This window comes from Hippopotamus amphibius, chromosome 15 (genome assembly GCF_030028045.1).
Source record: "Hippopotamus amphibius kiboko isolate mHipAmp2 chromosome 15, mHipAmp2.hap2, whole genome shotgun sequence".
Taxonomy (NCBI): Eukaryota; Metazoa; Chordata; class Mammalia; order Artiodactyla; family Hippopotamidae; genus Hippopotamus; species Hippopotamus amphibius.
The window spans coordinates 14,895,786-14,909,663 of NC_080200.1; the positions used below are offsets into that span (position 1 = coordinate 14,895,786).

General features: G+C 50.2%; 1 protein-coding gene across 2 annotated transcripts in view; it reads left to right on the plus strand.

The window, feature by feature from the left end:
- Nucleotides 1–11,439, plus strand: part of SUGP1 (SURP and G-patch domain containing 1) — a 32,559-nt gene extending 21,120 nt beyond the window's left edge. Inside the window, exons 9-14 of one of the 2 annotated variants that reach the window (XM_057709533.1) lie at nucleotides 7,762–7,868; nucleotides 8,695–8,872; nucleotides 9,269–9,375; nucleotides 10,205–10,350; nucleotides 10,806–10,935; nucleotides 11,241–11,439. In XM_057709533.1, coding sequence (XP_057565516.1) covers nucleotides 7,762–7,868; nucleotides 8,695–8,872; nucleotides 9,269–9,375; nucleotides 10,205–10,350; nucleotides 10,806–10,935; nucleotides 11,241–11,267 — 695 coding nt within the window. In that variant the 3' untranslated portion in view covers nucleotides 11,268–11,439. Of the gene's footprint in view, nucleotides 1–7,761; nucleotides 7,869–8,694; nucleotides 8,873–9,268; nucleotides 9,376–9,921; nucleotides 10,091–10,204; nucleotides 10,351–10,805; nucleotides 10,936–11,240 lie in introns of those variants that run through there. The other variant, XM_057709532.1, reaches the window with a different exon arrangement.
- The last annotated feature ends 2,439 nt before the right edge of the window (nucleotides 11,440–13,878 follow it).

Here is a 13,878-nt window from a genome sequence, read left to right on the forward strand (position 1 = left end):
ACCCATTCATCAGTTGTTTAGAAGCTTGGGTTGATTTTACCTTTTGGTGATTGTCAATAGTGCTGCTGTGAACGTTGGCCTACATGTAAGTACAATTTTGATCCCTGATTTTGATTCTTTTTTGTATATACCTAGGAGTGGAATCACTGGGCCTTGTTTTTATTTTTACTTTTTTAATTAATTAATTAATTAATTTATTGGCTGCGTTGGGTCATTGTTGCTGTGCGCGGGCTTTCTCTAGTTGTGTTGAGTGGGGGCTACTCTTTGTTGCAGTCTGCAGGCTTCTCATTGCAGTGGCCTCTTGTTGCGGAGCATAGGCTTCTAGGCCCGCAGGCTTCAGTAGTTGTGGCACACGGGTTTAGTTGCTCCGTGGCATGTGGGATCCTCCCGGACCAGGGATCGAACCCATGTCCCCTGCATTAGCAGGCGGATTCTTAACCACTGCGCCACCAGGGAAGTCCCGAATCACTGGGTCTTACGATAATTCTGTTTTAACTTATTGAGGAATTGCCAAACTGTTTTCTACAGCAGCTGCACCATTTTACATTCCCATCAGCAGTGCACAAGGGTTCCAGTTTCTTCACGTTCTCGCCTGATTATAGCTATCCTAGTAAATGTAAAGTGAAATCACGTTGTAGTTTAGATTTGCATTTCCCTAGTGACTGATGGTGTTGGGCATCTTCTCATGTGTTACTGGTCATTTGGATCATTCAGTTGGAGAAATGTCTTTTTTAGTCCTTTGCCCGTTTTTTAATTGGGTTGTTTGTGTTTTTTGTTATCAAGTTGTAGGAGTTCTTTATATGTTTTAGATGTTAATCCCTATTCATATACATGATTTGCAAATATTTTCTCTAGCTTTATGGGCTGTATTTTCATTCTCTTAATGTCCTTTGATACACAAAAGTTTTAAATTTTAATGTTCAATTTATTTTTTCTTCTGTTGCCTATGAGTTTGGTCTTCAGAAACCATAGCCACATCCAAAGTCCTTTTTTTGTTTTTGTTTCTGTTTTAATTCTGTTATTTATTTATTTATCTATCGGCTGCTTGGGTCTTCATTGCTGCGCACAGGCTTTGTGTAGTTGCTGAGAGCGGGGGCTACTCTTCATTGCGGTGCTCAGGCTTCTCATTGCAGTGGCTTCCCCTGTTGCAGAGCACGGGCTCTAGGCAGGTGGGCTTCAGTAGTTGTGGCACTTGGGCTCAACAGCTGTGGCTCACAGGCTCTAGAGCGCAGGCTCAGTAGTTGTGGCGCATGGGCTTAGTTGCTCTGCGGCATGTGGGATCTTCCCAGACCAGGGCTTGAATCCGTGTCCCCTGCATTGGCAGACGGATTCCCAACCACTGTGCCACCAGGGAAGCCCCAAAGTCTTGACTATATACCCGTATGTTTTCTTCTAAGAGTTTTATAGTTTTAGCTCTTAAATTGAATTAATGATTATATATGATGTAAAGTAAGGATATAACTTCATTTCTTTGCATGTCAAGACCCAATTTTCCCAGCACAATTTGTTGAAGAGACTATTGTTCTTTCTCCATTGAATGGTCTCTTGACACCCTTGTCAAAAATCCCATAGATGTAAAAGTTTATTTGGGGGCTCTCTGTTCTATTACACTGGTTTGTATACCTCTCCTTTTGCCAGTAGCGCACTGTTTTGATTACTGTAGCTCTGTGGTAACTTTTGAAATTGGGGGTGTCAGTCTTCCAACTTTGTTCTTGTTTTTCAGGCTTTGGCTATTCAAGGTCCTTTGAATTTTTGAATGAATTTTCAGATGGGCTCTTTCATTTCTACGGAAAACATTGTTGGGATTTGGAAGGCACTATATTAATCTGTAGATTGCTTTGGGTGGTATTGACGTGTTAACATTTAAGTCTTCCAATCTGAGAACATGGGATAGCTTTCCATTTACTTAGGTTTTCTTTAATTTCTTTCAATGTGTTTTGTCTTTTCATTGTACAAGTCTTGTACTTCTGTTTAAATTTATTCCTAAGTGATTTACTCTTTTCAATGCTATAGCAAATGGAATTTTTTTAAAATTTTCTTTTTGAATTATTTGTTGTTAGTATATAGAAACACAGCTGATTTTCTTGTGTGTTGATTATGTGTCTTTTAACTTGGCCGATTTCATTTATTAGCATAACAGTCTTTAGGATTTCCTACATACAAGATAATGTCATCTGCAAATAAGAATAGTTATACTTCTTCCTTTCCAATTTGGATGCCTCTTATTTTTTTTTTCTTGCCTAATTGCTCTGGCTAGAATTTGCAGTACAGAGTTGAACAGAAGTGGTGAAAGGAGGCATCTCTGCCTTGTTCCTGATCTTAGGGGGGAAGCTTTTGGTCTTTCACCATTGAGTTTTTTGTTTTTTTTTAAATTTATTTATTTTATTGGCTGTGTTGGGTCTTCGTTGCTGCACACAGGCTTTCTCTAGTTGCAGTGAGCGGGGGCTACTCTTCCTTATGGTGTGCGGGCTTCTTATTGTGGTGGCCTCTCTTGTTGCAGAGCACGGGCTCTAGGCACATGGGCTTCAGTAGTTGCAGCACATGGGCTCAGTAGTTGTGGCTCACGGGCTCTAGAGCGCAGGCTCAACAGTTGTGGCACACGGGCTTAGTTGCTCCATGGCATGTGGGATCTTCCTGGGGCAGGGATCGAACCTGTGTCCCCTGCATTGGCAGGCAGATTCTTACTCACTGCGCCACCTAGCAAGTCCTCACCGTTGAGTTTGATGTTTGTTGTGTGTTTTTATTTTTTTTATTATTTTTTTTAATTTTATTTATTTATTTTTTTGGGGGAGGTACACCAAGTTCAGTCATCTGTTTTTATACACATATCCCCGTATTCCCTCCCTCCCTCGACTCCCCCCCCCACCCTCCCTCGAGTCCCCCCCACCCTCCCTGTCCCAGTCCTCTAAGGCATCTTCCATCCTCGAGTTTGTTGTGTGTTTTTAATAGATGGCCTTTGTCATATTGAAGTTCCCTTCTCTTCCTAGTTTAGTGAGTGCTTTTATCATGAAGGAGTGTTAGATTTTGTCAAATGCTTTTTCTACATTAATTGAAATGATCATGTGGGGTTTTCCCTTCCCTGATTGATAATACTCTTATCAATGTGGAGTATTATGTTGATTGATTTTTTTTAAGGTTGTGATTTTTTTAATTAATTTTTATTGGCTGTGTAGGGTCTTTGTTGCTGAGTACGGGCTTTTTCTAGTTGTGGCAAGTGGGGCTACTCTTCATTGAGGTGCGTGGGCTTCTCATTGTGGTGGCTTCTCCACCTCTTATGGAGCACAGGCTCTAGGCACACGGGCTTCAGTGGTTGTGGCACGCGGGCTCAGTAGTTGTGGCTCATGGGCTCTAGGGCGCAGGCTCAGTAGTTGCGGCACATGGGCTTAGTTGCTTCGTGGCATGTGGGATCTTCCTAGACCAGGGATCAAAAATGTGTCCCCTGCATTGGCAGGCAGATTCTTAACCACTGCACCACCAGGGAAGTCCCATGTTGATTGAGTTTTGTATGTTGAACCACCCTTGCATTCCTGGGATAAATCCCACTCCATTGTAGTAAATAATTAGTTTAACATGCTGATGGATTTGGTTTGCTCATATTTTGTTGCAGATTTTTGCATCTATACTCATAAGGATTATTGGTGTGTAGTTTTCTTATATTGTCTTTGTCTGCCTTGGGTATCAGGGTAATGCTGACCTCATTGAATGAGTTAGGAAGTGTTTCCTACTTTAATTGTTTTGGAAGAATTTGAGAAGAATTGGTGTTAATTCTTCTTTGAAATCTTGGGCAGAATTTACCAGTGACACCATCTGGTTCCGGGCCTTTCTTTCGGGGGGGGTGGGGGAGGGATGATTATTGATTCAATCCCCTTACTTGTTATGTCTATTCAAGTTTTTCGTCACTCCTTGAGTTAGTTTTGGTAATTTGGGCCATGCTGGGAATTTGTCCACTTCGTCTAGGTGATCCAGTTTGTTGATGTACAGCTGTTTACAGTATTCTCTTAGAATCCTTTTTATTTTTGTAAAGTCATTAGTAATACAGTAGTCCCCCCTTATTTATGCTTTTGCTTTCCGTGTTTTCAGTTACTCGCCATCAACTGTGGTCCAAAAATATTAAATGAAAAATTCCAGAAATAAAAAATTAATACGTTTTTAAATTGTTAGCCACTCTGAGTATTGTGGCGAAATCTTGTGCTGTCCACTCCACCCAGCCTGGGACGTGAATCGTCCCTTTGTCCAGCATATCCCACCCAGCAGTCACTAGTAGTCACTCGGTTATCAGATTCGCTGTCATGGTACTGCAGTGCTCATGTTCCAATAGCCCTTACTCTACTGTTTTACTTAGTAATGGCCTCAGAGCGCAGAGTAGTGACGTTGGCAATTTAGACATGCCAAAGAGAAGCCATAAAGTATTTCCTTTAAGGAAAGGTAAAAAGTTCTTAATAAGCTGAGGTCGCCAAGATCTATAGTAAGAACAAATCATCTATCCATGAAATTGTGAAGAAGGAAAAAGAAATTTATGCTAGCTTTGCTGTCTTACCTCAAACTGCAAAAGTTACGGCCACAGTGTGTGCTAAGTGCTTAGTTAAGATGGAAAAGGCATTACCTTTGTGATAAGATATTTTGAGAGAGAGAGAAAAACCACATTCACATAATTTTTATTATAGTATATTGTTATAACTGTTCTATTTTATTATTAGCTATTGTAAATTTCTTCTGTGCCTATTTATAAATTAAACTTTGTTATAGGTATGTATGTATATAGTATACACAGGGTTCAGTATTATCTGTGGTTTCAGACATCCACTGAGGGGAATCTTGGAATGTATCCCCTGCAGATAAAGGGGATACTGCTGTATCCCCCTATTGTTTTAGTAGTTGAGTCTTTTCTCTTTTTCTCTTAGGCACTCTATCTAAAGATTTTGTTGGTCTATTTTGTTGGTCTTCTCAAGAAACCAAATTTTGTTTTCATTGATTTTCTTTTTTGTATTTTCTATTTTCTGTTTCTTTTATCTGCATTCTAATCTTTATTTCCTTCATTCTGCTAGCTCTGGAATTAGTTCGCTTTTCTTTTTCTAGTTCCTTAAGGTGTACAGTTAGGTATCAATTGGAGATCTATCTTCTTTTTTAATGTAAGCATCTACAGCTATAAATTTCCCTTTTGGCACTGCTTTTGCTACACCCCATAAATTTTGGTGTGTTGTGCTTTAGTGTTTATTCATCTCTAAGCGTTTTCTGACCTCTTGTGGTTTAACCTTTGACCCATTGGTTGTTTAAGAGTATGTTTAATTTCCATGTTTGCGAGTTTTCCAGTTTTCCTTGTTACTGATTTCTAGTTTCATTGCATTGTGATCAGAAAAGGTACTTGGTATGATTTAAGTCTTTTAAAATTCATTAAAATTTGTTTTGTAGCCTAACATATGCTTTATCCTGGAGAATGTTCCATTTGTACTTGAGATTACTGTGTATTCTGCTGTAGTTGGATTGTGTGTTCTATAGATATTTATTAGCTCTGGTTGGTTTATAGTGTTGTTCAGTCTGCTATATCCTTATTGATCTCCTGTTTAGATGTTCTGTCCAGTATTTAAAATAAGGTATTGAAATTTCCAGCAATTACGAGGGTGAGGCAAAAATCATCTGCACTCTGGCCAAGGAATTTATAGAAGTTTTAATACTGGAGTTCGGATAATTTTTGACTCCTCTTCATACTATTGAACTGTTTATTTCTCACTTCAGTTTTGTCAGTTTTTGCTTCATTTATCTTGGCTCTGTTGTTAAGTCTGTGCCTATATGTTTAATAGTTGTATCTTCTTTCTGTAGCAAATCATTTGTAAATATATATCATACCCTTCTTTGTCTCTTGTAACCTTTTCTGAGTTAAAGCCTGTTTGTCTGATACTAGCACGGCCAGCGCAGCTCTTTCTTGGTTTCTATTTGCATGAAATATCTTTTTCCTTCCTTTCACTTTCAACCTATTTGTGTCTTTGTATCTAAAGTAAGTCTCTTATAGGCAACATACAGATAATCCTGTTTTCTCCCTTAAGCTTTAAAGTGCTTGGATTCAGTTTTGTCACAGAAAGCTCAGGAAATGCACAATGATAAGCACAATAATTGCTGTGGTCAATTTTGCACAGTTATCTCCAGCTTCTCCCTCCTTGACAGCAGTTTCAGCGACAGCCAAAGTGTGGCCTCATTTCTTATTTTCTACCGCAAACCCACAAGGTGGGGCAGGGGTCTGTGGTCATCACATTTTGCAGATGATATTGGTGACTGATAATGGGCCATCTCACGCCCTCCGTCTGACTCCTTCACCACGCAGCCTGCACCATGGGCAGAACCCTCTCAGCCTCCCTCACCCCCATCTTGACGGGAGCTGGACACGCAGGCACACAGAGGTCACAATTGCCCTGGCACCAACACCTACATGTGCCACATGAGATGGGCTGAGAGGGAAGGCATCTCACCCAGATCACAGGGCTGGCCTGGCCTGTTGGCCCTGCCCACCCAGCTCTTACAGTGGTCTCTTGCTCAGTGCCTCCCTTGGCCAAAGAGAAGAGCTACTGACTGAAGAGTCTAGTACTCACTGGGGCTCTAGATAGCACCTCTGCCCAGGGCTGAGGGTGCCTAGGGTCGGATTGCTGCTCAAGTGCCAAACCTGGTGCCCAGTGTAAAGGAGGGTGCTTAGATGTGAGGGCTGCTCTGATGCGTGCACACCCCAGCTCTGAGATCGTGTCCCTGAGGTCCCGCCCCAGCTCCCAGGTCCTTCAGGTCTAGGGGACAAGTATAAGCTCTGAGGTCTCAGGTTCAGATTCAAGTCCCACTGGCCCACATTGTCCCCAGGGGAGCGTGAGCAGCCCCCTCCTGCCTGCTCACTGGTGCAGTGGCCTGAGGAGGAAAGGGACTGGGGTATGATCCAAGCACACAGGAGACTGCTCAGACCTTGGCCCCTTGTTCTCTCCATGGGGCTCCCCAACATCCTTCAGAGCCCCCACAGACCAAGGAGGGATTGGGATGCAATCTTAGGGTCCAGGAGCACCTGCGGGTGGTTCTCACAGGCGAAGCCCCAGCCACGGTGGGCTGGGAAGACCTGGCTCTTTCCATCCTCCCAGAGGGGCCTCTGCAGCCCGTTCCACCTGGCTTCTTCCCCAGGAAGCCACCACCTGAGGGGTGGTTGTTTCTATCCCCCAGACGGGTCCATTGCAGCATCTTCCTGTGAATTAGTGTTGCAGGCTCCAGCCAAGCTTCAAAGGTGATGCCAACTTAAATGTCAGTTGCTTTAAAGATGGTTGGCTGCCTCCCCAGAAGGAGCTAACAGAGCCATGCAGCGGAGTCTCATGCCAGACTCCAAACCTGTGTGTCTACACTGGGTGTCTGTTCACCGTAAGGCTTACTTCCAAGAGCCTGTGTACACGCGCGTGCGCACACATATTGAGCTGTCACATCTCCAGCTTTGCAGATTCCGTGCCTTGTCACTTATTAGCTGTGTGACCTTGGATGAGGCCCTAGGCCTCTTGAGTTTTGGCATCCGCACCTGCACTGTAGGGTCATAGAGCCTGCCTGGAGCGGTCCCATGGGGGTGGAACTGAGTGCACCTGACAGAGCGAGCAAAGCCCCCCGAGGTCGTCAGGTGACATGCATACTAACTGTTCCGACTTAAGGGTCCTGCCATATGCAGCAGGTGCCTCAGGTGTCATCAACACGTGGACTGTGGCGCATGGCTGGGCCCACGTGTCCATTGCTGACCGTCCTGTGTCTCGTTTCTAGTTCAGGACCTCAAGGGTCTCGGCTACGAGAAGGGGAAGCCCGTGGGTCTGGTGGGTGTCACAGAGCTTTCGGATGCCCAGAAGAAGCAGCTGAAGGAGCAGCAGGAGGTAAGGCCCTGGTGGGCAGAGCAGGCAGGCTCCAGAGGGGCTGGTGGAGTGTTGTCTCCTGCCCCGCCCTGTGGTGCAGTGGTCACATGTATTCTTTCCGAGCCTCCCTGTGCCAGGTGGATCCCACAGTCAGGGGAGAGGCTCTTGGGCAGGTAGGTCCCCCCGTCAATGGCATGCCAGCCCCCCAAGGGCCCTCCCCAGCCCACAGTCGGGCCCAGAGCCCAGGCCTTGTTACGCTGCCTGAGCAGCCGCTGCAGCCGATGCTCCGCAGCTCCTCCCCCCAACGCTCGTGGGCTGGTCCCGACTGGACAGTCTCCATTTAAGTTTTCCTTACAGTTCCCTCCAGCACTCAGTACAGGGTAAGCCTGTCTGGCTCTGGGTGCCCTGACGATGTGAAGCTGTTCAGTTGGTGTTGGGCAGTTTTGGAGCGAGGGCTGGCTCAGCAGGGAGCTCTGTGTCCAGGACACAGAGGGCTGGGACAGCGTCTTCCCCGGGCCACCTCCTCCAGGCTGGCAGCCACGTCACATCACCCTCGACCCTCCCAGGGGTCAGGAGCCCACGTCGCCCTCTTTTGGTCCACAGCGATGGTGCCCAGGATATTCCAGATTCCAGGCCCACCTCTGGGCCAAACAGAGGGGGGTCCTCCCTGCTCCAAATAGAGATTCAGGGAACCCAAGGCTTGTCCTGACACAGGACTCTGTGCCTTCCTGAACACGTGCTCTGAGGAGGGAGGAGGAGGAGTGCCCAGCGTACACAGGGGAGGCGGGGGGCTCGCCTCCTGCACAGGCAATGCGTGGCCTTGTTCACTGGCGTGTGCCGCCCACAGATGCAGCAGATGTACGACATGATCATGCAGCACAAGCGAGCGATGCAGGACATGCAGCTGCTGTGGGAGAAGGCGCTGCAGCAGCACCAGCACGGCTACGACAGCGATGAGGAGGTGGACAGCGAGCTGGGCACCTGGGAGCACCAGCTGCGGCGCATGGAGATGGACAAGACCAGGGGTGGGCCGAGGAGTGGGTCACACCGGTCGGGGGGAGGGGGGTGCCGGGGTGAGGCCTTGCCTTCAGGGCACTGCAGGCTTAGGAAGCCCACTCACCGGCCCAGAAGTGCTTGGAGGCATCACATTCGGGTCTTAAGCCACCTGTCCAGCCTGTAAGGCCTTGGGCAAGAGAATTGGCCTCTCTGTGCCTTTCTTCAGTGGTAAAAGGATGGTCCTCTGCGTGTTCAGTGGCGTTTGGACACGGTACACAGAAGGGCTGTGTGGGAGAGCAAGGGTCGAGGTGTCAGCCAGCTGCCTTGTTCTGCACAGCCCCAGACTGCCCCCCGAGACTCATACTTGTGCTGTGGGGCCGCCACACCCTCCTCCCTCCTCTCACCTTTACCCCATCTGTGGGCAGAATGGGCGGAGCAGCTGACGAAGATGGGCCGAGGCAAACACTTCATTGGAGACTTCCTGCCACCTGACGAGCTGGAGAAGTTCATGGAGACCTTCAAGGCCCTGAAGGTAGACTGGGAGGGGCCCCAGGCACCAGCCTCTGCGGTGGGTCTGTCTAGCAGGCAGCCTGCGCAGAGTCCCAGCCCCTCCTGTGGCCTCCTCATGTGGCAGGCGCCTGCAGTGGCCTCAGGGGCCCCCTCGCTCACAGGAGAAGTAGGGCCCTCTTGCCACGGGTGGCATCTGCTTATGACAGATGCCATCTGTGTAGGGAATTAGCAAACAGCAGCTCAGCTGCCGCTTTAGAAACATTTTCTGGGGCTTTAGGGAAATTCTGCTTCCAGTGGAGCCAATTAAGTGCAGTTTACAGGCAAAGCATTTCTCAGGCAGACGCCCCCACGTATTGGGCTCTCCAGGATGAAAACGATCTTCCCATGCTGCCTTTGTGCTCAAGAGGAGGGGACTGACATAGAACATTGCACATCATCTTTTAAGGGTTTTTGTAAAACTGCTTTGTATGACATAATCTCATCAATGAAGTGGTCACCTCATTGACCACAGCTTCTTTTTAGCATTCTGTGTAACAAATTGCTCTTGAAACATGGGATTTTTCTTCAGTGATGAACCATTCATCTTTCTCATGGTGGACAAGGCCTGTGTGACCGGTCATCTTGAGCTCTTTGACTTGGCCACCAGGGAGCTCAGCACTGCTTCTGGCCCTGGAGACCCTGAGAAGGGCAGCTTGATCTCGTCTCAAGGAATCTGACCTGGTGGTGGGGAGGCAGATGGACAGGTGGTCCCAGCGGCCAGTGAGGGCTTGGGGGGGTGGGGTTTCAGGCCAGAGCTGTCCCTGGGGATGGCTGCAGCCCTGGTGAATGACCGCTGCCTCTTCCTGCTGCAGGAGGGCCGTGAGCCTGACTACTCAGAGTACAAGGAGTTCAAGCTGACAATAGAGAACATTGGCTACCAGATGCTGATGAAGATGGGCTGGAAGGAGGGCGATGGCCTGGGCTCAGAGGGCCAGGGCATCAAGAACCCAGTCAACAAGTGAGTGTGGCCTCCAGTGCTCGGCGTGGGCCGAGGGGCTGGGGCAGAGGAAACGTCCCACGTGGAGACGTAGCCCCGGGGCCTGGGTCCCGTCCTGTCGCCGGGCTGGGCGTCGGGTGTGGACGCTGGCGCCTGGGCTGTCCTGATATGGACTCTGGTGCCTGGGCCGTCCTGGTATGGACTCTGGTGCCTGGGCCGTCCTGGTATGGACTCTGGCGCCTGGGCCGTCCTGGGCTCTGCATCTTCCCCTGGTGCCAGGAGCGTCCCAGACAGATGTTGCCCGGCCCGGCCCGGCCCGGCCTGGCCTGGCCCCCCACTGAGCTGCCTTGGGGTGCCGCTGCTGCGCCCAGCCAGAGTGGGTGAGGCCTCGCTGCCCCGAGCTCAGGCCCCTCACCCCCCTCTCCCGCCGGCACCAGCCTGCTTCCCTGCTCACACCCCCCACTGCCCCAATGCAGGGGCACCACCACGGTAGACGGCGCTGGCTTTGGCATTGACCGACCAGCCGAGCTCTCCAAGGAAGATGACGAGTACGAGGCTTTCCGCAAGAGGATGATGCTGGCCTACCGTTTCCGGCCCAACCCCCTGGTGCGTGTTTCCCTCTCCCCTATATTGCTTCTGGTTGGGCCACCGCACTTCCTCCACTGTAGGCGGGTGGTGGTGCCGGTACCAGGTGTTCCTCCTTCCGCAGTCCAGCGAAGCTCACCAGCACACCCACCCTCCACCTCGCCACCTGTGTTTGAGCCTTCCTCCCCTCCCCAAAACAAAGCTTGCCCTCCCTTCTAGAGGATGTGAGCTAGCTGCCCCTGGTAGGTTCTAGACAGGAGGAACAGCTGTCTTCCTTTAGCATATAGCATAACCATCTCCCCTTTTATCTTTCTTGCTTCCCACAGAACAACCCCAGACGGCCTTACTACTGAGTATTCTAGAGAAACGCACAAACGTACTTTCTAAAAGCCCGACCATCCCTGGACTGTGGAATGTTCCGGCCTGCATTTCTGCCCGCCCTTCCCGTTGTTGCAAGTGTTGTGCTGTGTATTAAAATCCCAGTGCTTGCTTGCTGTGGCAGCCTGGTCTTGCCATCACCAGAAATCCTTCCTGTTCCTTAGCAGCAGGGCTGGGCTGGACGGAGGGGACAGGATGCTGCTGTGAAGGCTGCCCAGCGCCCAAGGAATCCTGGAAAACCCCTGGGCCTTTGTCTGCTCATGGGATCTCCCGTCGGCCTGGGTTGGAGTTGAAAGGAGGAACTTTGGAGAGGGGAGGGGCGGCCAGCCAGCCAAGACCTGGCTGCACGTGGGCCAGGGGCGTCAGGGACCTCCTAGCCTAGCAGTGCACTGCAGAAGGAGGCTAGGGAGGGGCTCCAGGCAGGGCCCATTCCTCCCTCAGACCCACAAGGCAGGTCACCCCAGGGCACATCTATGCCCTTCACCTCTGACAGGTGGCACTGACAGCTCCCCTGCCCCCCAGCAAACCAGGCTGGTGATGGCTGTAGCCCAAGCTACCCCAGCTACCATGGGTCCTACACGTATGGTGGCCACACAAGTCCTTAGGGCTTATGCCTTTGGGGGACAGCTTCATGGACAGATAGACTGTACTAAGATATCACACGGCTCCTGGAGGAGGGGGAGGCTAGTGGGTAGCCCAGACCAAGGAGAGCTCAGCACATCTGCAGAGCCTGTGCCTCACACTTGCACAGAAACCACCTGGGGATCTTGTGCGACTGCAGCTGCTGAGTGAGCAGCTTGGGCAGGGTCTCGGAAATCTGTGAGCCATGCTTGGAGTCTCAGGGCCTGGGGAACTGAGGGGGCTCTACAACTCACCCCCCTGCCCCATCCACCTACCCAGTGGGTCCCTGTGAACTCATGGGGTCTGAGGACTCAAGCTGGCGTCAGGCTCCTGGGCCAGCCTGTAATTCACACAGTCATTCAGCAAACACTGAGCACTGACTGTGAACCAGACAGATGGCATCTGCCCCTGGGCAGCCACAGTCTGCTGGGGCCCATGGCCATGAACCCCTAACTATCTGAGACTGATAAATGCTAGAAAGAGGAACTGGGACTTATGGTGGAGGTGGCCTGGGGAGTGTCTCAGTGAGGGAATCCAGGGCCTGGGAGTCTAAGCAACCAGACCCCTGGCTGGGGAGACACACACTACCCTGTCTCCCCTCCATGGACACTGTACCCAGGGCAGGGTAAGAGGGTGACGTGGAGCCTGCCCAGAGGGCCAGAGTCCTGAGCACAAGGGTATAGTTCTGGACAGCCAGAGGTTCCAATGATGGGGACCCTGGGCCTCAATCTCAAACACCTAGCTGTCCATGTCAAGGTCCCCCCTCTAATTCTCAGTGACCAGAAGGCTTGCCAGTCTCAGACCATGAACTTTATTTAGCCCCAGTCAGGGGGACAGTTGGAAGAGGAGGCCTCCAAATGCTGAGTGGGTGTGCAGGCATCTCCCAGATACAGGGTGTAAGGCCAGACCCTTAGAACTGCAGCAGACATCCCTGGCCCTCCAGGGGGAGAAGTGGGGCTGGAGTGACAGGGAGAGCTGCCTGGAGGAGGGGACATTCGGGCCTGCTTTAAGGAGTGAGGAAATATGAGCGGGTCCATTTTGCAGATAGGAGAGGCATGCAGGGTGTTGGCACCACTAGAATTGAGAAAAGTCAGGAAATGAGGCTGGAGATTCAGATCAGCCCAGAGGAACCTGAACCTCACCCCATGGGCAACAGGCACCTGGGGAGGGAGGCTCTCAGGTCAGTGGCCAGAAGACCGTCTTGTCACCCAGGCTCAGAGATGGGACCCGCTGGCCCATAGAGAAGGGGCCCTAGCTGGGCTGGGATGGGGGTTGTGGGGACATGAAGGTTAGAATTTTCCCTCAGGGAATTCCCTGGCAGCCCAGTGTTTCCTGCTGTGGCCTGGGTTCAGTCCCTAGTTGAGGAACTACGATCTCACAAGCCAATGGCGGGGCCAAAAAAAAAAAAAAAAAAAAAGACTCTGGGTTCCCCAGGGCAGGAGACGAATTCTAGGCTAGTTGGAGGGGTTGACAAAAAGCTGCCTCCCAATTCTCTTTCCTCCCCTGTCCAGCCCTGCCCGCTTGCATCTGCCCCTGAATGGAGCCCAGCTTCTTCCAGACTGTTGAGAACCCTCCCAAGCCCACCCCACCTTGCTCCATAACCCCCCCCCCCCCCCCCCCCCAGCCTTCGGTGCCTCCTTTCTGCTGCTCAGCCCCAAGCCTGAGCTATTCTCCCTGCCAGGAACACCGTTACCAAACTCCTCACCAAACTGGCTCCATCCCCACTTTATAATCCTTTCCGCCCCTTGGGCTCCACCCACATGTAGTTCAGGCTAGATGGAAGGAACACGGTAGAGAATCACCGGGTCCTTCAAGGTGTCCCCAAACCTGGGCCCTGGCCGTCTGCCTTGAGTTGGCCCCCAGGCCCAGTCAAAACGTAACACCTGCACACGTGTTTAAATTTGTCTGTGACCACCGCATGAAAACTCAAATCCAAGGGCACGAAGTGAAACTCTGCACCCAGGC